Raw genomic sequence first — 23,082 nt, 5'->3', positions numbered from 1 at the left:
TCTTTCCTGCCCATACCTCTTGGTGAAGGTAAATGGCTGGAGTTAACTTCCATCTGCGGTGGGTGGTGGTGTCTACGTGGATAGCGCATAAGCACCGAATGAATCGTGAAAGAAGTGTGTGGTCTCCGCGGGCAGGGCAGGGCAGCTCTCTCTTTTGCTCACTGCTGCCAGCTTGCCCTGGTGTTTTTCATGCTAAGTTCGTTAGTCCCTTAATTTAATCTTTCATCATTACCAGAGTAATTAACATACCTCACTATGGAGACTTAAAAAGAACCGCCACTTCAGCAAATTCCAACAAATGAGCAGATAATATTCAAATATTTCCCTCACAAGAGCTGTTATTGATGAGGGCGTGGGTTAGTAGGGTTTGAGTGATTGCTCTTAAGGGGCTGGAGTGCCTACTTTCGTAACAAATATTTCTGAAGATAATTCAGCAAGGGACAAAACAGTTTGTTTAAAGCCATCTAAACTGGCAGGAAAGCTATTTTCTCTTCTACTGGAAGATAGAACAGGGAATGAAGTGGAGAAATCTCATTTCATTGTGGGCCACCTCCTATGTAAAAGAGAAAAAAAGAAAGGCATGGAATAGGAGGCAGGGATATACCAGGAAAGAAAAAGATGCTTTCGCAGGACTAATGGGAGCCATAATATCTTTGCAAAGATGAGGTAATCTGGGCATCTGGAAGGATTTTTTAAATGTAAGAATTTTTCTTCCTTTACGATTACTATGAAAACACACATTCCTAGGCTGTATGTATGGCCAGGACCAGCCAAGAATTCCATTCCTTTTCCAGGTTAAGCATTGCATGCTGGAATGCCGCATGCCGCTCTGAACATAATCCTAAAACAAGTATTTCTGGATTCAGGTTCTACTTTATGGGTGTTAGTTTCTTAGAGGAAAAAAAAGCCCAGAGTGACAGAATGAGGTTTATAGATGCTGGAGAGAGATGTGGGGCAAAAGCCTTGCTGCTGCCAATGTAGCTTTCATGTCCCTATACCTTAGCTGGTCTCCTCCCTGGGAATGACAGCGGGAAGGTTTTTTTGACAACCAAAAGGGGAGGTAGGTTACCACATGATGGTAACATAGATACTTCTAAAGTGACCTGGAACCAAAGGAAAAGAAGGAAAACTTACCTTATTAAAAATTGTAGGTAGGTTTATTTTTTGATGCATTATCTATATTACAGCTTTTATAAAGAAGGTGAGTGGTACGTGTTAAGTCACTGAGTGTATGGAATCAGGAAGTGGGCAGGAGTGGCTAACCCAGGCATGCAGCAAAAGAATTCGGATTTGCATCTTGGTCCCATATGCAACGCACTGTCAAGATGCACACTTTAGACACAGATGCTGGTGTGCTGCTTGTGTCCACTCCTGGGGAAGAATCTGGATGTTTCCCAGGCTGTTCCCTAAGTGGACAAGAGAGTGTACTGGGTCTTCCTATTTCCAGTTGTCTGAGCACTCAGGACCTTCATTTCTACATCTTAAAAATTATCCACACTAGTGTCTGTATCATAAGAGGCTGCACAGTGTAGCAGTTAAAGCATAGACTCTGGATCCAGAGTGCCTGGGTTCCGATCCTGGTTCTGCCACTTGCTAGTTGTGTGACCTTGGGTGAGTTACTTAACCTCTCTGGTCTCAGTTTTCTCATTTGTAAAATTTGGTTAACAAGAGTTCTACCATCAGGCAGTTGTTATGAGTCTTAAACAATACCCGATACGTAGTAAGCACATTGTACACAATATGTACACAATTTATATTTGTTGAGTAGAAACAGAATTTTTGTGATAATTATGTTGTGGAACATTTTGTAAATAGCCAAGAACAAATGCATTGTTACTATTATTTTGAAGATCTAAGAGGTTCATAGAATTGCCATATGGTGTTGTGAACAATATGAATAAGTGAGCAAATTGATTAGAGAGCTTAGTTACAAAGCTTCAGTGACTAATGGTCTCTCGTCAACAAGATGATGGTGCTGTGGTGATACAGTCACGTGAGGAGGGAGAACAGGGCGATTGGTGTAATTAGGTTGGCAAGTGTGACTTGAAGACTCGTAGGCTTAGTCCAGAAGTATGGTTGTTGAAGCATGCATATTGGGAGCTTTAGATTAAAGAAAAACATAACAAATGAAACACTTGCAGATGAAGAAACAGATTCACTGGAGTTTAACTTGCCTGAGGCAGAAATGTGGTTCCATTACACACCTCCTGAATCTTGATTTCTGTGCTCTTCACTTGGTCCACACCACATGCCAATGGATTTGAGGTTTGTGTGTGAGAAACAAATAGGTCAGATGTGCTAGGACCTCTTCAGCATCCCCTGGGTCCAACCTCCCACATGTCTTGTGTGTCTGGCAGAAGAGAACGAGTTCATTCTGTATGCTGTGCGGAAATCCATCTACCGCTATGACCTGGCCTCAGGAGCCACCGAGCAGTTGCCTCTCACTGGGCTACGGGCAGCAGTGGCCCTGGACTTTGACTATGAGCACAACTGTTTGTATTGGTCCGACCTGGCCTTGGACATCATCCAGGTGAGTCAGCGCTTGGCCTCACTGTGGGGGCTGTGCATCGTGACTGCCCCGTCCTGATAAGCTTCATGCAGAATGGCCTATGGAAGTGGGCAGTTAGAAGTTGGTAAGTGTTACTCATCTCAGGGCCGACAGGTGAAAGTTTCCAGTCTTCTGTGTTAGTATTTTTCTTTCTCTGTCTTCATCTGTTCATATAGGAAGGATAAAGAAAGCCCTAAATCCACAGACCTGCTTGAAAGTGAGGTCTTGCTTTTCCTGCTGGGAAGGTGTTGGGACTAGTAATGTAGGATGATTAGTTGCCCTCTATTGTGCCAACTGCCTCTTGAGCATCTTTCTTCCCAAGCCGTGATACAGTAACGCTTGACTTACCCATAGCTCAAATAATTATCCACTTCAGCTGTTCTGAACATAGATAAGAACCAGGAAGTAAGCATTAAAGGGCCCTGGACAGGCCAGGTAGATAGCCATATGCTCAAACCCATGCATTTAAAGGAGAGTTATTTGATCTTTATTCATTGTCTACTTAATCCTTTTAGAAAAGCAATTCCAACAAATTTTTATCTGGATTCCAACCCAACAGAAATTTTACAGTGCCTGGGTATTTGAGGGGGTTGGGGTGGGGGATGGCGGGGTTGCTGAATGGAGCTGTCCAACAATAGCACTTGATGGCTAAGAGCCTCACAGGGAAGAAGGAGTATAAAAGCAGACACAGAACTTAAATATAACAGCAGTCTGGTTTCACTTATTTTAAAAGCAAACAGACTCATACATCTCAATAATCTCCGACTTTATTATTGCGATACAGCATAATTTAGTAACCAGTGTTCATAATGATAATGCAGAGTAATATATATGATTAAATTCTCTTTATTCTGCTTAAAAAACAAAAATGTAGTACATTTTAGAAATGCTTTCATGAAAACCTGGCTTCATGTGTCTGGAAAGTTTACTAACGTAAAACATCTCATCCCTTGCCAGTCCTGCCAGTTGAATAAAGGGTTACCCTTCATGGGACTGACTTGGCAGGGGGTCATTTGAACAGTTCCTAGCATTTATCATTACTTTTCTCTCTTCAGCGCCTCTGTTTGAATGGAAGCACAGGGCAAGAGGTGATCATCAATTCTGGCCTGGAGACAGTAGAAGCTTTGGCTTTTGAACCCCTCAGCCAGCTGCTTTACTGGGTAGATGCGGGCTTCAAAAAGATTGAGGTATGTGTATTTTCGTGCTGTTCTTAATTAAGGGAGCAGGCGGGGCACCTAGGCTTTGAGCCAGATTTGACACAGAGGCAAGGGCCAGTGTGTCAGATTACTCTGGAAATTTCCTGCGAGTTTCCAGGGAATGGACCAGCTGAGCCTCTGGAGACGAGGGAAAAGGGGGTGAGTACCTGGGAGTTGATCTTTTGGCTAGCAGAAGTTAGCTAATAACAATAAATGGTAATATTTTTATTTTATTTATATAGTACTTATTTTATTTATATATTATTTTTGTTTTATTTTACTACTTTTATTAAACATGATGGCAAAAACTACAATTACTTTTGCATCAACCTAATATCATGGTATTATTATAATGCTAAAACAATAGTAGTCTAGTATTATTTTAGTCGATTAGAGTGATAACAGCAATACCATCATCGTCATCATCATAATCACTGTTATTAATCCCCATTTCTCTGCAACTTGGCTACCTAGTAACCTGTCCCGCCTTATATACCCAAGGCAAGGATAATGAATGACCTCTAAACTGCCAAATCTTTGTCTGGGGGAATGTAGTATGCTCAGCTCACTGCCTCAGCACCTCTTTATACTGACTCTGCATGGAGAGACGGCATGTGGGTGAAGTGGGAAGTGCAGTAGAAGCAGGGAGATGCAGAGAGCTAAGAGGAGTTGCAAGACGAAAGACACAGACTTGAGAGATAGACCCAGGTGTAGGCTTGACTCTACTAGCTCAGCGACATGGGGCAAGGTACTTATGCTTTCTAAACTTCAGTTGCTTCATGCGTTACATGGAGATTCATTTATTCACGCAACCATTTGACAAGGGTTCTCTGCATGATATATGTGGTTTAGGTTCTGATGATAAAGCAGTGGGCAGGACACACACGTTCCTGTTCCAGTAGAGCTTAGATTTTAGTGGAGGAAGCAAAATAATCAGTTCTGTTGGTGATACATGCTGCAAAGACTCTGAAACAGTGCAGTGTGATTGCGCTTTTGGAGAGTGGGGCAACGTTAGAATAGGCAGACAGAGCAGGCAACTTGATGTTGATGTCTGAGCTGAGCCCTGGCTGAGAAGAGGATGATCTTGTGTCCACCTCATGGGGATGCTGATAGAAGTGAACTGGCATCTACTGAATGCTGCCTGAGTGGTTGTGTTATTGCTCTTTTTGTCCTTTCTTTAATTGCGTGTGGTCAGCACTTGGCTAGGGGCTAGAAGAATGCAGGTGGTGCACAAGCACCCACCTTTTCACAGGCTGTGGGGTGACCACTGCACCACTCAAATACTGTTGGTGCAAAATGGTGTCAAATGAGCCAAGGTGCAGAGCTACTGATGCTTATTGGTCCAGGTGGGTCAGAAGAGTTAGGAAAGGAGGCAGACCTGGCAGTGAGGTTTGAAGGAGAGTTATGCCTTGATTAGAGTAAGCAGTGGGGCAGGTAGGCCCAGGATGGGATGTGGAAAGAGCAGACAGGAGTGAGTCCACATCAGGCTTGGAGAAGCAAGAGATGACCAGCCTGGCTGACGGGAAGGAGCAAGAATATGAGTCCCACCTGTGGACTCTTCATTGAAAGGCTGTGACATTGAGGATTTGTTTTATGGGAGTGTGGAGCCATCGATTGCCTTGGAACGTGGAGTGACATGGGATGGTGAAATAACTAAATGCTCATTTGCTTATTTACTTATTTGAGTAATTTACTTATTGATATTGCTTTGTCCAGATCATCATGCCTTGGAAACTGGGGCATACATGGTTCTAGCTCCTGTTTCAGACCACTTGAAAATTGTCCCATGAGTCAGAGGAAGGAACAGTGCATTGTGACTAGAAGTTGGGGCGGGTTTCCCAGATGGGTCAGGTCAGGGAAACAGGCAGGCATGGAGGGGGGCATGTCTGTAGCAGAAGCTGAGTAGCCACCTTTGGCAATGGGGGTCTTTAAGGAGCTCAGATCCATCTCAGCCTCTTTTCCCCCTGTTTTTGTCAGGTAGCTAATCCAGATGGCGACTTCCGACTCACAATCGTCAATTCCTCTGTGCTCGATCGTCCCAGGGCTCTGGTCCTCGTGCCCCAAGAGGGGTAAGTGTTGCCCCAAAAGGAAATCAGTCTTGCATCCAATGCTACACTAATAGATTCTCATGGAAACACAAACTGCAGGACAAAAACTCTGTTTCTCATGATGGTGGTTGAAATGGTCTGTTAACTGAGAAGTTTGAGACCACAGCTTAGTCATCGTGGTCAGGTAACTCCGTTAGCTTTTTGTTAGCCAGTGTCAGAGTCTCTTTAGGCATCCGGATGTCTTGCATCTGTGGGTTGTTTCTCTAGAAAAGTTGATGTTAAAAGAGAGCTTCTGTAGACATAGACAGGCCTGCTTGGATATTGTGAGGACTTTCTCTTGAGTTTCATGCATGGTACTAACGTTTAATTTATTCCATCTTTCCCCTGCCTTCCCAGCATGTGTAGGTTTTCTTACTTACAATCAGTGTGCACTTGGGGAAGGCAAAGTTGCTTTTTATTAACTCATTAACTGAAGGAAACATAATTAAGAGGGAAATTCTGTATTTGACATTCTGGCTTTTCCTCTCTCTTAGCATTTATGATAGAAATTGGCACAATTTTTTCAAGGAAAATTCTAAGAGGAATGTATGTACTTGGTTGACAATATTTAGAGAGAACAGAACTTTGTGAAAAAAATTTGCTTTCTTTCTTTTCATTCTTAACCCTTTACCGTCACACTTCCTAGTGATAATCGTTAATAATGTCTTGTGTATCTTTCACGATTGCTTTTACTTATGTACAAGTATTATCTTTAAAACACACACACATACACACACATACACGCCAAATAGAATTGTAGTATAGTTACTATTCTGTACCTTTTAAAACAAACTTAATACGTATTGAAGCTAGTTTTGTGTGAGCACATATAGATTTTTAGGTTTCACAATATTCTATGTACCAAAATGTGTCACTTCCTCTGCTGATTAACATTTAGTTTAATATACGTACGTATACATTTCTTTGTATATTATCTTTGCATAATTTGATTTTATCTATAGATAAATTCTAGTAAAGGAATTTCCAGGTGAAGGAATTTAAGTGGTTTCAGGTGTCGTCATTACATATTGTTATAATAATGCTGAAATAACCAGTCGGATCATTCAAAAGGGGTTTCTGACCTTTTCTGGAGCAGTATTTGAACTCCCGTTTCTCTAGTATTGATGAGGTATGTGTTCTGTCCCCATTTTCGCCAGGGTGATGTTCTGGACGGACTGGGGAGACCTGAAGCCTGGGATTTATCGGAGCAATATGGATGGTTCTGCTGCCTATCGCCTGGTGTCAGAGGATGTGAAGTGGCCCAATGGCATCTCTGTGGATGACCAATGGATTTACTGGACGGACGCCTACCTGGACTGCATAGAGCGGATCACATTCAGTGGCCAGCAGCGCTCCGTCATTCTGGACAACCTCCCGCACCCCTATGCCATTGCTGTCTTTAAGGTGAGTCCATTTGTTGCCGCCCGACAGTCTGCTAGAGCGGGTGAGGAGCATATGAGATCAGGAGCCTGCACCCCTGGGCTTTGCAGAGAAGCCATTTAACTTCTTAAAGGTTGCCTTTTTTCCAAATTTGAGATAACTTATTTTCAGTCCTATGGAGGGATGCCAGGGAGAGGCGCCAAGGGTCCAGTCTCCCCTGCTGTTCACATTTCAAAAGGTTAAAAGTGAAGGCTCTTCCCATGAACATTCCCAGCTTGCCCTTCAGTGTCAGTAGCCTCATTTCGGCATGGTGTCTTCATTTCTTGTGTGCTTTGCTCACTTGATTCCCTGATGACTTCTGGTGAGCTCTGCACCCCCTACGGTGCCTTGCAGTTCTTTTTCAACTCTGGAGAGCAACATGGCTCTTCCCAACTCTGGGAAGCAGATTTCAAACTGAGGGGGTTGGGTTTGTGTCATAAACTTGAATGCTTATCAGATAGTTTCTTTTGGCCAGTTTCTTCTGTGGGGTTGTATGGTGAGGTTTGGATAAAATCGCTGTCCTTTGTATTTAAGTAGAATCTTGATCAGGCCAGTCATTCAGCCAATAAATGTTAGTTGTCTCCTGCCTGGGGGAGCTCTTACCCTTAGAGAGGACCAGAATAAAGAACTAAAGAGCTGGACTAACGGGCAAAGGTTTTCTTTTTAGAATGAAATCTACTGGGATGACTGGTCACAGCTCAGCATATTCCGAGCTTCCAAATACAGTGGGTCCCAGGTGGAGATTCTGGCAAACCAGCTCACGGGGCTCATGGACATGAAGATTTTCTACAAGGGGAAGAACACTGGTAAGCCAGAGTCTCTTCTTTTGTCTCTGTAGAGTTGATCTCAAGAAAGGGGCTGCGTGTGGCCAATCTCTGCTCGGAGTAGGAGCTGGCAGCCTGCATCTTTGTTGTCACGACAACATGCACATTATTTAATTTCTTCCTAATGACATCTTAATTTCTTTTCTAATGATACACAAACAGCTGGAAGACAGCATGCTTTTGCCTGCCTAGAGTGTTGGTGCTTGGTGGGTAATTACACCCTCCTCCTGCCCTTGGCCCCTGACTGATTGGTGGCGCGGCTTCTGTTGCAGCTGGGAGAGTCCTAACATGTGCTTAATCCCTGTTTGGCACACTTGCAGGAAGAGACTCTGTGCTGGGTGCTCAGATAGTTGTTGCTTCCTGACAGGGCCTCTTGCTTGTTCTCCGGTTGCCCAGATGACCTATTGCTCATTGACCGCACGTACCTCTGCTGGAATGGCGCTGTGTAGTTAGGTGTTGTTTTAATTAACTTTTCCCACCATGAAACTCTAAACCCCATGAAGAAAGAGATGGTCTTTTTTATTCCCCGATAGTTTTATTAGTGTCTAGCACTTTGTAGGTGCTCAATTCATATTTGTTGAAAGAATAAGCGATGAAAAGGGAGGGGAAGAATTGCAGTGAGTGCAGACAGTAGCTGTCTTAGAGATCTGTTGGGTGAGGCTTCAAGAACTGCTATGAGGCTTTGACCTGCTAGTCCTGGAGTCTGAGACTATTCAGTAAAAAGCCTTTATCATTTCATGACTGCTCTTTAATTTTGCTTATCTCCCAGCCATACTATTGATTCTAGAGGAGAAAGATCAGAGGATTACCAAGAAGAATAGACCCTTTAAGAATTTCCCTCTTTATCTCAGCAGGATTAAATAGCATCCTGGGTTTGCTGATTCTCCTTTATTGACAAACTGCTAAGTTTTCTATTCTTAACTGGAATGTTGATTTTGTTTTACGGTTCTTGGCTGACCCTATACTAACAGAAAATTGACAGGGGAAATAATACTCTTATAGATATCATTGTTATCCTCTTGGGATTGTGAAGATAGCATGAGAACACCCTTAGAAAACTATGAAGTGTCTTACAAATGTAAGATGATATTATTTGTTATGTCTTCACCACTGACCTGTGAGGTAGGGAAGGCTGGTATTATGATCCATGGTTTATAGATTAGGGAATTAAATCTCAGTTATGAATTAGCTTTCCCAAAATATCCTCACTAGTTTAGGAGCTGGCCTTTTGTTGCAATTCTGCCACTAAATGGAGAAGTCACATTCTTTCTTAGAGGAGGCACCTGTTTTAAAATAAGGACAGTTGAAGGAATCTTGCTTCTCAGCTCCAGTGACTGAAATCTTCAGGCCTTTGTTTGATGGAGGACACCCACCCCTACTGATCTGACTTGCTAGCTAGCAGAGTGGGTTTTTAGCATTTCTCCAGTGGATTTTTAGCATTTCTCCACGTTACCACTTAGTCCAGAAGAGTGGGTCTTCATTTTTACAAGTGCTTGTATGCATGTGTTTGATGTGCACACAGGAGCTTCTGAAACACTGTGTGCAGATGAAGCCAGTGGCTACCCGGTCACAACTTACTTCCCAGTCTTGACTGTCCACTGCATCCCAAGAACTTGGGCACAGCTGCCATGCAGTCACACCTGTGACTGAAGAGCAGTGCGGGAGGAGAGAGTTTGTGGTCTCAGCATGTGCAAACATGGTGTCTTGGTGCCAGTCAGACAGGCCTACAATCCTCACCTTAGATGTAGTTTCCGTTTCATGCCTCAAAGAGTCATCTTCATTTAAGCTAGCCAGAGTCATTTTGGGGCCCAGAGTGAGGTCTGGATAGATGACAGGCTGGTTTAAAAAGGAGATATGTATTAGCAGGGCATAGTGGCGCACGCCTGTAGTCTCAGCTACTCGGGAGGTGGAGGTGGGAGGATCGCCTGAGCTCGGGAGGTTGAGGCTGCAGTTAGCCGAGATCATGCTGCTGCACTCCATCCTGGGTGACAGAGTGAGACCCTGTCACCAAAAAAAAAAAAAAAAGGCTGGGGGAGATCTGTGTTGGTGAGTAGAACGAGTAGAACACAGACCTGGACCTGTGCATGGGCGGCTGTGACCATCCCTTTGGCCATGGCCAGTTATCGCCTCTCTGCTCCTTTCTCTGTTTGCCTTTGGGATTCTCTCTTGTTCTCCTTTGGTTGTGAGCAGGATACTTCCAGGAGACCTACTGCCTCCAAACCCAGGGCTGGAGAAAGACCTTTTTGTCTTTCTCTGCAGCCCAGTTTGGGTCAAATCAAAGCTTTTGCAGTGGTGTCTGGCTGTCAGCACTGTCTGTGAGCACTCCGCACCTCTTGGTCTTTAACTTGTTTGCTCTAACGTGCTTGCTTTTTTGGACACTGAGAGGACACGTGCTTTTTTGGACATTGTATTACAGATCCACGGTGTGTGTTGGATCTAGCACTTGGAGAAATGCTAAAAATCCATTCTGCTAGCTAGCAAGTCAGATCAGTAGGGGTGGATGTCCTCCATCAAGCAAAGGCCTGAAGATTTCAGTCACTGGAGCTGAGAAGCAAGATTCCTTCATCTCTCTTTATTTTAAACCAGGTGCCCCCTCTAAGAAAGAATGTGATTCTTGTCCATCTTTATTATTTTTGTTGTCTCCTCCTAACACATTCGGGACTTTCTACAGTAGTATCCTGCTTATTTGCCATTTTGCTTTCTGTGATTTCAGCTACCTGCGGTCAACCACTGTCCAAAAATATATATGGAAGATTCCAGAAATAATGTATAAGATTTAAATTGCTTGCTGTTCTGAAATCTTGTACTGTCTCCTCCCTGTCCCACCTGGGATGTGAATCCTCCCTTTGTCCAGCGTCTCATGCTGTTGATGCTGCTGGCTCATTAGTCCCTTTAGGAGCTGGCTGAGTTATCAGGGTGTCAAGGTACTGCAGTGCTTGTAGCAAGGAACCCTTATTTTACTTCATGATGACCCTACACCTCAAGAGTAGTGATTCTAGTAATTTGGATATGCCAAAGAGAGGTCATAAAGTGCTTCCTTTAGGGAAAGGGTGAAAGTTCTAGACTTAATAAGGGAGGAAAAAAAAATCTTACACCGAGTTTGCTAAGATCTGCTGTAAGAACGAACCTTCTATCTCTGAAATTGTAAAGAAAGAAAAAGAAATTCATGCACAATATAGGTTTGGTCCTATCTGCAGTTTCAGGCGTCACCTAGGGGTCTTGGAATTGGGGGTTTTGGAATAAGTGGGGACTACTATATTAACCAAGTGTTAAATAATAATAATTGATAGTAACTACATTTATTGAGGGGTTGCTGTGTTGTAAGTACCACAGTAATGTGCTTTGTGGGCTTATATAACCTCACTTCATCTTCCCAAAGACTTCTATATGTACTATTAATATTTCCATTTTATAGATGAGAATATGAAAGTCTGGTTTAGTAACTTGTGCAGGTCACACTTTTAGTAAGTGGTAAGAATTTGCACTGTGGCCCGTTGACTTCAAAGCTTGAACTTCGATAAAACCACCAGGCTTTGCTCCCTCTGTCATGTGTTGCTGGAATAGCAGTGCCCTGGTAGTACGACAGCAGTTCAGAAGTACTGTTCTAGATTTTGATTGGTGATGGTTCATAATAAAAATGTTGTTCAGTTGCAACATTTATCAATTTGAAATATTTGGTTATAAATGGATAACAAAAAATGCATTTTTCCTTTATAGCTAGCTGGTTTTTATGTTTTATTTATTTAGTTTATTTGGAGACAGAGTCTCGTTCTGTTGCCCCAGCTGGAGTGCAGTGGCGTGATCTCGGCTCACTGCAACCTCTGCCTCCTGGGTTCAACCAATTCTCATGCCTCAGCCTCCTAAGTAGCTGGGACTAAAGGCATGTGCCACTATACATAATTTTTTGTATTTTAATAGAGATTGGGTTTCCCCATGTTGCCCAGGCTGGTCTTAAACTCCTGAGCTCAGGCAATCTGCCCACCCCGGCCTCCCAAAGTGCTAGGATTTACAGGTGTGAGCCACTGTGCCTGGCCACTAGCTGGTTTTTAAATGGTATAACTGGAATTTATTCTTTGTGAAGTGTGTTTTTTCTTTAAAGAGGTTACTTTACAAGATTGTTGATGTATTCAGTTGCTCCCGCAATGGCTCTTGGAGCTTTGGAATTCTTTTGCAGTTTTGGAATTCTCCTTTAGAGCCTGCAGGAAGTACATGCTTTGAAATATCTATAATGAGGGCACATATTTATTATTTGAGGTAGATTTGATTTTGGTAATTGCCAAGTGTATAGATACTTGAGATGATGACATTTTTGGCTCCTAAAGTATTCCCGGAGGAATTTTCCAAATAGGAAATGTGAAAATGTTCTGAACATGCCCAGTGAAGGCATCATGGGGCTACATGTTTGATCTTCTAAGGGAATGTCTTTGAAGATGATTGTCCACTCTTCACATTGAGATGACGGTTTTCATATTGTCTGGTCCACTCAAGACAATTGGCATCCTGTGTAAAGGGTCTGTGGCTGTGGTAGAATTGCCATCATAGGAGTTGGTGAATTACCCTTCCATCTTCTTCCAGGTTCTCTCTGATACAGCTCTCCCATTTTCCATTCTCTGGCTTCATACTAGCCTAGACATTCCTGCCCCTGCCTACCTGTCGTGATCAGGGACTTGGTTAGCTTGTTTTGGAATTTGCCCCTGGGTACTGCCTCAGAGTACAGTTTCATACATCTCTGCCTAGATCAGCCTCCTGAAATATGATAACCCATTTTGAGTTCTCTACTCTTAGCTCTTCTTGCTTGTTTGGATAGGAATATTTGCTCTGCATATGAAAATGTTAGTTACATTATTTTACAGACATGATCCCTGTGAAAAAAATCATCCTGTAATAGAGTAGTTTTTTTTTATTTGTTTGTTTCTTTTTGAGACAAGCTCTGGCTCTGTTGCCCAGGCTGGAGTGCAGTGGCGCCATCTCAGCTAACTGCAGCCTCTGCCTCCTGGGCTTAAGCGATCCTCCCACTTCAGCCTCTGGAGTGGCTGGGATCACAGATGTGTACCCAGCTAATTTTGCTTATTTTTTTTTGTAGAGGCGGTCTTCACTATGTTGCTCAGGGTGGTCTCGAACTCCTGGGCTCGAGTGATCCTCCCACCTCGGCCTCCCAAAGTGCTGGGATTACAGGTGTGAGCCACTGCACCCAGCCAGTAATAGATTATTTTTAAATAACATCATATTCCATTATTGTTCAGGATCTTGGAACATTGAGTGATATGTTGTCCTTTGAATACAAAACACATATTCCCACATCCTTGTTTGAGTTGTTTCTCATGAGTGGTGGCTCTGTGTCAATTCAGCATTCCCTCTTGTAGCCAGTGGCCTGTACCTTTGAACTGAAGGAGCAATCTGTGCCCACTAATGGATCAGAGTGAAGGGATGTCTGGGACTTCTGCTGTAGTCAACTGGTTAGTCTGCTATGGTAATTAAGCTGTTATGACTGAATATTTACTGAACCTTTTGGACTGTTTCATCACGTGGACTTCCCTTCGTCTGGACGTGTATGTTTTCTCTCTTTGGTAATACCTCTTACTCTTTTCCTTGGCATCATAATAACATTGTTGCCATAGCAGTGTGATTCTTATTTTTATTTGTAATGTAAATTAACCAATGATGTGCCCACACACCCAAAGCTACTGAGTGTATTATCCATATTGACACTGATTGTCATTAATGAACTTCGTCTAACCTGTAGGCCGGGATAGGCATGGCTTAGATGAATGCTTGGCTGGGTGGCAACAGATGATTTGGATATGGTGCTGATGTGTGGGAGGGCGTCTCTGTCCGTGACATAGCACAAATGAAGAATTAGCAATTGAGTTTTATCTAAGTTTTTATGTTCATTTTTCCCATTTTCATGATTAATAATTGCAGTCAAAAGAAAAAACATGATTTCATAGTTTCTGTGACCCCATAGTTGTATCATGTTTCAGATTGTTATAAAATGGTTTATGCATCTTCTTACCTGCCATCTCCGGAACGATGTAGGGGATAGGATGACACTTTTGCCATCTTTGTTCATCCACAAAGACTCCTTCTCAAGAGTGCAGTGATGGATTTTATGAACTGTCTCTGGTGCTGCCTTTAGTAAGCTGAACCAGAGAAAAGATTGGCAGGAGTGGGCTAGATCAGCATGAACCAGTCCTTACATGAACTCATTGCACAGCAGTGGCTGATGAGTACTGTGGCTATCTCCTCCTTTAGCTCTTGAGCTGCACTCTGGCACAAAGGAATTGAGAAGGGGAGGTCTGGATTTTTGTCCTGGGCCCACCATTAACCACGTGTATGTTCTAATTAAGGCCTTCGGGGCCCTAAGGAGCAGAAATCCACTCAAGCTAGCTCAAGTGAATGGTTTTATGGAATGAATAAAGGAGCCCAAAGATGGAAGTCTAGGAGAGCCTCATGGGGACTGGAGCTGTTCCTTCTCTTTCCCTCTCATTAGGCCTCTTCTCTCCGTAAGTCTCTTTCTTTTTAAAAAAAAAATTCAGAATTTTGAAGGCAATGTTCAACTATATTATAGCCACTAGTGTTGTGATTGAGAAGACCAAAGACATTCTGATTCTTTTTTAAATTAAAAAAAATTTTTTTAAGGGATAGGATCTTGCTGTATTGCCCAAGCTGGATTCGAGCTCCCAGGCTCAAGCAATGCTCCTGCCTCAGCCTCCTGAGTAGCTGGGGCTACAGATGCATGCTGCCATGCCTGGCCTCCATAAGTCTCTTTTAGTTTCCTGACCATCTGCAGACTGAGCTTATCTGCATACCCAGAGTTTTGACTTCCACATGGTTTTGGCTTGCCGTGTGCCACTTCAACACCTATACTCTATGACCCTTTCCCTGGCTCCAGCTCCTTGGTTGCTTACTTGTCTTTCAGTAACCCAATTCCAAATTCCCAGGAGGAACCCTGCTGCCTGGCTTGGCTCTGGGGCAGTCTGATCTGGCTGAAGACAGGATGCAAGTCACTGTTTATACTGAGCAGAAGTTTTCAGCACAGTAGGCGCCCCAAAGCTTGCCACTTGACCTTTGAGAGCTTCCCGCTGTCCTTTCCGTAAGATGAGGAGGTTGCAGTGGGTCTCCTTCTTGTATTCAGTACCTCCCTCATGGTGTGTATTAACCTATCTGTTGCTGTTTGTCTTTCCTCCAGGAAGCAATGCCTGTGTGTCCAGGCCATGCAGCCTGCTGTGCCTGCCCAAGGCCAACAACAGTAGAAGCTGCAGGTGTCCAGAGGGCGTGTCCAGCAGTGTGCTTCCGTCAGGGGACTTGATGTGTGACTGCCCTCAGGGCTATCAGCTCAAGAACAATACCTGTGTCAAAGAAGGTACTTCCCTTTTTCTTTTTTGCCTGTCATCCTCCTTCCTTTGTTTCCTGCTCCCCACCAGCGGAGGGATAGCTCTCTGTTTCCTAACCTTTTTGGGTTATTGGAAAAAGTGCAAGGTAAAAATCAAACCTACCAGATACTCACAAGAATACTGGTTTGGGTTCTAAGGCCTAGTAAGGGTCAAAGAGGCCCTTCAGTCCTCACTCAGAAAAGGCCTACGCTATACCTTTCTAAGTAGTAGCTGTGGTTTTTGGTTTCATGTCGGATGGCACAGACTTTCTTCAGGAGCTCCCTTTTTATTCTTTTGCTTCTTCCTCTCCTCACCCATCCCTCACATCCAGGTTTCTTACCTTCTGTTTTGCATAAGTTGGACCAACCTGACTGGGAAAAATAACCAGTGTGACTCCTTCTGCGTTGACTTACTCTCACCTAACGGTTGTCTGTCCTCTCACCGTGGCCTAGCCCTATGTGTCCTGAACTTTCAGACCAATGTTTGCAAAGCACTTTGAGTCTAGACCTTCATGCCATGACCAAGTGGCAATAGCAGCCTTGTACCCACTCCCCCGCTGAATTTGAATGTAGAGATTTAAAATTTCTTTCCTCCGAAATTTAAAAATTTTTCCTCCCTGTGTAATTTTTACCATCACCACTTCCCCAGCCTCCAGCTTCATGTTTCTGTGAGTGAGGTGAACCCCTGCAAGGGCCCCTTGCCACGAAGTGCATGGATTGATGGCCAGAATTTCTGCTTTTCCTTATCTGTGATTCTATTTGCCTTTTTTTTTAAATTTTTTTTTTTTTACATTTTAAAGAGATGAGAAAGAGACAGGGTCTTGCTGTATTGCCCAGGCTGGCACATTCACGGCTCACTGCAGCTTCAACTCAAACTCCTGGGTTCAAGGGATTCTACTGTCTCAGCTTCCCGTGAAGCTAGGACTACAGGCATGAGCCCAGCTAATTTCTTTTATAGGGACGCGGTCTCACTTTGTTGCCCAGTCCAGTCTTGAACATCTGGGCTCAAGGAATCTTCCTTCCTCTGCCTCCCAAGGAGCTAGGATCACAGGCATGAGCCACCGTGCCTACTCTATTTGCTTTGTAATCCTAACCCTGCTTCTCACAGCAGCCCAAGTCCAAGGCAGTGAAACACACAATACAAGCCTTTTAGTCAATCTTCCTTAAGAAATATAAACAGAAAAAAGATGAGCCTTTCTTTCTTAGAAACAAGAGACTTTCTTTCAGGCTGTGGATACAATCTTAAAACTGTTTGGAAAGAAATAGAATCAACACTAAATTCCAAGAGAAGGGGAAGAAAACTACTCCATATTTCCCATTAGAATGCCTTTGATTATCCAAATATGAGACCAATCATCACATGTCCTTGATGCAGTTTGCCAAACTATACATTTTTTTCTGTAAGGAATTTTAATTGCTTGCTTTAAAGTAGTCATGGGGCAGAAAAAATTCTCAGAGTGTTGAGAAAATCTTCATAACTCATTTGCTTGATAGATAGAATATATATAGATATATATAACTATATATATAAAAACATACCTATAGATATATTGAATCTATATGTTTTAATTCTGTGTAGACACAGTCCATTAAGGAGTTCTGTTTGTAATTAGTATTTTATAATGTTGATGTACTGTATTCACTACCCAATAGACTCAACTGGTGTCGTGGTTATCCTTCTTAAAGCGTTGTATCCGCTTCTAAATATTTCTTCCAGCCTCCTCCTCTCCTTTGATTTTAACTAAAAGAGGAAAGCAAGAGGCTGGTATGGGACGTTTCCTTCCCTGTATACATGTGTGCTTGGCATTCCTCCTCCCCCTTTACCATCATGTTACTTCTTGTGAGAAGTCAGGGACCCCGAACGGAGGGACCGGCTGAAGCCATGGCAGAAGAATGTGGATTGTGAAGATTTCATGGACATTTATTAGTTCCCCAAATTAATACTTTTATAATTTCTTATGCCTGTCTTTACTGCAGTCTCTGAACATAAATTGTGAAGATTTCACAGACACTTATCACTTCCCCAGTCAATACCCTTGTGATTTCCTATGCCTGTCTTTACTTTAATCTCTTAATCCCGTCATCTTCATAAGCTGAGGAGGATGTATGTTGCCTCAGGACCCTGTGATGATTGCATTAACTGCACAAATTGTACAGCATGTGTGTTTGAACAATATGAAATCTGGGCACCTTGAAAAAAGAACAGGATAACAGCAATGTTCAGGGAACAAGAGAGATAACCTTAAACTCTGACCGCTGGTGAGCGGGGTGGAACAGCCATATTTCTCTTCTTTCAAAAGCAAATGGGAGAAATATCGCTGAATTCTTTTTCTCAGCAAGGAATATCCCTGAGAATGAGAATGTGTTGTGTCTCTGAGGGTAGGCCTCTAAAATGGCCGCTTCGAGGGGCAGCCATCTTTTATGGTTGAAGCTGTAGGGATGAAATAAGCCCCAGTCTCCCATAGCGCCCCCAGGCTTATTAGGACGAGGAAATTCCTGCCTAATAAATTTTGGTCAGATCGGTTGTCTGCTCTCAAACCCTGTCTCCTGATAAGATGTTATCAATGACAATGCATGCCTGAAACTTCATTAGCAATTTTAATTTCACCCCGGTCCTGTGGTCCTGTGACCTTGCCCTGCCTCCATTTGCCTTGTGATATTCTGTTACCTTGTGAAGCACGTGATCTCTGTGACCCACACACTATTCATACACTCTCTCCCCTTTTGAAATCTCTAATAAAAACTTGCTGGTTTTACGCATCAGGGGGCATCACGGAGCCTGCTGACATGTGATGTCTCCCCTGGACACCCAGCTTTAAAATTTCTCTCTTTTGTACTCTGTCCCTTTATTTCTCAGACCAGCCGACACTTAGGGAAAATAGAACAGAACCTATATGAAATATCAGGGGTGAATTTTGCCCAATATCTGGCTGAATTTCCCCCGATATCTGGCGCCTGAACAGGGACTTGAACCCTGGACCCTCAGATTAAAAGTCTGATGCTCTACTGACTGAACTACCCAGGCTCAACTCACAGAACCTGGCATCACGGAACCTACCGACATGTGATGTCTGCCCTGGACACCCAGCTTTAAAATTATCTCTTTTGTACTCTGTCCATTTATTTCTCAGACTGGCCAACACTTAGGGAAAATAGAGAGGAACCTATGTGAAATATCGGGGGTGAATTTCGCCCGATATCTGGCTGAATTTCCCCCGATAGTTACTAAAGGAAACTCAAAAGAGAAAGTCCTATGATCCAGCAGTAAGAATAATAACGGTTTCATTTCCTCCCCTGCCGCACTCTGATGGGCAGAGAACACCTGTCTCCGCAACCAGTATCACTGCAGCAATGGGAACTGTATCAACAGCATTTGGTGGTGTGACTTCGACAACGACTGTGGAGACATGAGCGATGAGAGAAACTGCCGTGAGTCTTCTGGATTGGACATTAAGCATTTACCATTACTCAGAAGGCTGGTTGGCTCTTCCCAGGCTGAGGGCCTAAGGTCTAGGGTGGGGGCCACCCATGATTGGTGATGCCCATCTAAGTTGATGGGGCTTGGATGACAGAGAAAACATATTTCCATATACAGGTAGATATTAGATACATAGGATTAATATTATATACATAATATTTTTTTAACCACCCCAGAAGTACCACTCATTACAAGAGATTTATAAATAAACATCACATGGCTGAAACTGAATTGATTTGGCAATCTGGGCTCTAATCTTGGCTGTGGCTCTGTAATAAAGCTGGTGACTTGGGGCGAGTAAACAGGTGATATTCTTTGATTTGGAAATTCAATATTCAGCCTTTTTAGGGATGGGAAATGAGTATTTACTCCAGTTGGTTGATGTTGGCTACCTACCAGGCTCAAGAGAGATTGTTTTCATTGGTTAGTAATGCATAGCTTGGCCTACAGTGTGGGGCCATTGGTGTACATGCCATGTAAATGTCATCTTTAGGCTGTATAATTTTTAAGGTCTGACTTCTGAAGTATAAGACTGTGGTTAGCAGAAGTTAAAGAAAACCAAACAACCACAAATAACAGATAGTTTATTAACCACAAATTTTCACTATCTTTTTTTCACTTAATTTTAATAGCTTTGACATTATCTTATAAGGAGATGATTTGCCCTTTTGTCAGTCATGCATTCACTCAACAAGCAGTTGCTATACACCCTGTGTTCCAGGCTCTGTGCTGGGCCTGCATATATATTGCCGATGAAGGTGGAAACGGAGTTCAAAGGAGTCAGAAAAATAGGCAGTTACAGTAGAGTGATGGGCACTGTGATGCGGAAGTGTCATGTGCATGTAGGGTGGGCACCCAAAGCAAACTTGGGCAGGCCTTAGCAAAGAGCTCTGGAGAGTGTCTGGGGTGAACCAAGCAGAGGTGGAGGGAATCAATTCACAGGCAAGGGAGCAGCATGTGGGGAAGCTGGCATGGCCAGGAAACTGGTTTGAGTTATGGAGAGTGTACATGGGCACAGGGGCCAAGGTGAAGTTGGATGAGTGGGCAGGGCCCAGGGCAGCAAGGGCTTTGTGGACTTTATCGGAGAAGCAGTTGGGAACCGCTTATGTGATAAAAGTTCATCTTTGGAAGGATAAGTAGTGGGCAGAATGCGTTTGATGGAGAGAGACCAGAAGCAGGAACCAAGTCAGAGGCTTCTCTTTTAAATATTTTACCTTTGGCAACCCACAGGCTCATTTACCCATTTGTACTGTAAGAACAGATTAATGGGAAGCTCTAGATACTCATTTAGCCAGTCACCCATGGGGCCTGTGCCTGGCTCCCCTGCCACTTCACCCAGAAAGCAACTTGAGAAATGTCCAGCTCATTAAACACGTCTGGGCCCTGCAATCCTATAGACTACCCCTTTTGGCTGACAGAGGGTTATGTACAAAGCCTTTCCTTAATCGTTTTCCCTTGGCTTCAGAGGATGCCTTTCACACCAAGGGAGAAGAGCTTATTTGCTGAATGGCAGATTTGGGAAAGCGCTAGCCTCTCTGTCTGTGTCTTTTCTGCATAAAATAAGGCCTATAAAGCCTCCTTTATCTCTCAGAGTTGCAGGAAGGTGTGATATTTGTGGGGGAATAGCCAAAGCTCTTTAAAAACATTAATGCTTATTAACAGCATTGAAGCAGATAATGGAAAGGAGTTTATTACATATCTGGATGGGATGGAAGATGCTTCTTAGAATTAACAAGTTACAAGGAAATTGCCCGGACATAATTAGGCACAGTGGAAGCAGCGAGATACAAACCAGATGACCTCATATCCAAGAGTGAGGGACACAGGTGGCACAGCATTCCTCCTTGTGCCCTTGGGCTTGGTTTCTACTAAATGGACAAGCCGAATCTTGTATTGGCTCTGAGTTTTGAGAGGAATGAATACCTGCATCTTTTGGGAGGCACCTGCTACCCCCAGTGGCTTCCTCCCACCCAGCCCCTGAGCTCTGTTGCAGACTGCACAGTTATGCATGAAGTATGGAGCTGGCCCTGCCCTCCTCCCGGCTTGGTGTGAATGTCAACTGGGATTCACTTTCCAGAGACCCCGAGACCTACTTTCTGCTCCATCATCTCCCTATTTCACCTGGCTGAGGTCTACACATGTCAGATGGAGCTGAGGTGTGGAGAGGAGGAACCAGAAGGATTTAAAACTCAGAGCCTGGGAATCAAGAGAGAGGGGCTTATCTGTGCCTGTATGTGTGTCTCCCTCATCAAGGAGGTTGCATGTGGAGGAGAGAGGTTCCCTGTTTCTAAGCAGGGCTGCAGGAGAGGGACCGCCATGACTGAGTGCTGCCATGTGGGGAGTTAAGTGAGGTACCCCGCCAGCTGCCAGGGAGCAGTGGAGGAGGGGGGACACAGGGATGCAGGAGGGTGTTGTCAGTGGGTTTCCCTCCCTCTTACACAGATTCCTCCAGCTGGGTGGCTGTCAGGCACTCAGGATTTTGACGTGAATCCCTGCAGTCTTGTCATTTTGCATTCATCCCCTGCCTCCCACCACGAGCTCAATTACGGAGAAGAAATGGAGCCTCAAATAAGAGCTGCCAGGATGTCTAACAGCAGCATTGCTATTTGGCATTTCGTGCACGACAACCCCTCCCCCGTGCCAGGATTCTGTTCTGCCACATTTTACCTCCTGGGTCAGCCTTTCACTGCTCCTGAGAGCAGCCTGCCTTCCCCTCGCCTTTCCTGGAGGGTGTTTCATGGGGTGCCAGGGACTGTGCTTAGGCACAGGAAATATCTACTTAGGAGAGGAAGAAAAATCTAATTCTATATCCATTCTAATGCCAGAAGGACATGAGGAATGATGAGGCAGAGAAGTGACATTTGTTTAGAGCCCATTATATTTACATACTATTTAACAGGCTCTGGTTCTAAACTTGTTCCCTGGTTTATCTTTATAATAATGCTACCAAATAAAGGCAGGTTAAGTAAGTTGTAGGTAGCAGACTCAATTCAAATCTAGTCTTTCTGGCTGGGCGTGGTGGCTCATGCCTGTAATCCCAGCACTTTGGGAGGCTGAGGCAGGTAGATCACTTGAGGCCAGGAGTTCGAGACCAGCCTGGCCAACATGGCAAAACCCCATCTGTACTAAAAGTACAAAAATTAACTGGGGCTGGTGGTGGGTGCCTGTAATCCCAGCTACTTGGGAGGCTGAGGCTGGAGAAATCACTTGAACCTGGGAGGCAGAGGTTGCAGTGAGCCAAGATTGTGCCACTGCACTCCAGCCTGGGCAACAGAGTGAGACTCCATCTCAAAAAACAAAAAAATCTAGTCTCTCTGACTGTAATCTCAAGCACTAGCACACGTTATCTTACCCAATTTTACTGTTGAGAAAACTGAGCCGCAGGGAGATTAAAATTAATTTCCCCAGGAAGAGGTAGAGCCAGGATTTGATGCCCAGTCTTGACCGACTGCAGACACAGCCTATGTTACTAATGTAGAATTCTACCTCCATGCTGCCTTTACCATCTGTACAATGAAGTGCTAACTTCTTGTGTGAAATTGAGCTTCTCTAATGGTAGTTTTGTAGATAAAGGTATTTCTGTCACTTATTTAGGAAGACACTTTTCACGTCTGAAGGGATCTTAGGAGGTAATCTAGCCTGTCACTCTCTTTCCCCAACAGATGACAGTTTCTCACTTTTCCCAGTCCTGTTCGGATCTGGAAGCTGTCCGCAGAAAGATATGCCCTTATCTCTCTTGGTTGTAAATTTCAGGCTCTCATGCAATTTATTTCTTCTGTAAGTCTAGGTTTAATTTCTGTTGCTACAATTAGTATCTGCTTTCTTCTATTTTTTAATTGGTTTTCCAGCAGGTTGTTTACATTTGTGGAAAATGAATTGTACCTAAGGAATATGTTGTCTTCCTCTTCCATTTTAGCTACCACCATCTGTGACCTGGACACCCAGTTTCGTTGCCACGAGTCTGGGACTTGTATCCCACTCTCCTATAAATGTGACCTTGAGGATGACTGTGGAGACAACAGTGATGAAAGTCATTGTGGTAAGGGGACACCACATCCTGAAACCCTGCTCTGGAGAGGGCGGTCATCGTGCTCCCTCACGGGGCTGTACTGGTGTGTACTGGTTTTCTGATAGCCGTCTCAGGATTTATGATATTCT

General features: G+C 43.8%; 1 protein-coding gene and 1 non-coding gene across 2 annotated transcripts in view; one reads left to right on the top strand and one right to left on the bottom strand.

The window, feature by feature from the left end:
• The window catches only part of SORL1 (sortilin related receptor 1), a 181,059-nt gene that overhangs the window by 99,247 nt on the left and 58,730 nt on the right, over positions 1-23,082 (top strand). The window contains exons 17-24 of the mRNA XM_030794523.1: positions 2,358-2,530; positions 3,604-3,735; positions 5,722-5,813; positions 6,989-7,235; positions 7,918-8,056; positions 15,264-15,437; positions 18,762-18,875; positions 22,841-22,963. Coding sequence (XP_030650383.1) covers positions 2,358-2,530; positions 3,604-3,735; positions 5,722-5,813; positions 6,989-7,235; positions 7,918-8,056; positions 15,264-15,437; positions 18,762-18,875; positions 22,841-22,963 — 1,194 coding nt within the window. The remainder of the gene's footprint in view (positions 1-2,357; positions 2,531-3,603; positions 3,736-5,721; positions 5,814-6,988; positions 7,236-7,917; positions 8,057-15,263; positions 15,438-18,761; positions 18,876-22,840; positions 22,964-23,082) is intronic.
• TRNAK-UUU lies at positions 18,399-18,471 on the bottom strand. Its single transcript has one exon. It is a non-coding gene; the product is annotated as a tRNA-Lys (tRNA).

The sequence above is a fragment of the Nomascus leucogenys genome, chromosome 15 (assembly GCF_006542625.1).
Source record: "Nomascus leucogenys isolate Asia chromosome 15, Asia_NLE_v1, whole genome shotgun sequence".
NCBI classification, from domain to species: Eukaryota; Metazoa; Chordata; class Mammalia; order Primates; family Hylobatidae; genus Nomascus; species Nomascus leucogenys.
This window is presented reverse-complemented; position numbering and strand designations above follow the sequence as displayed.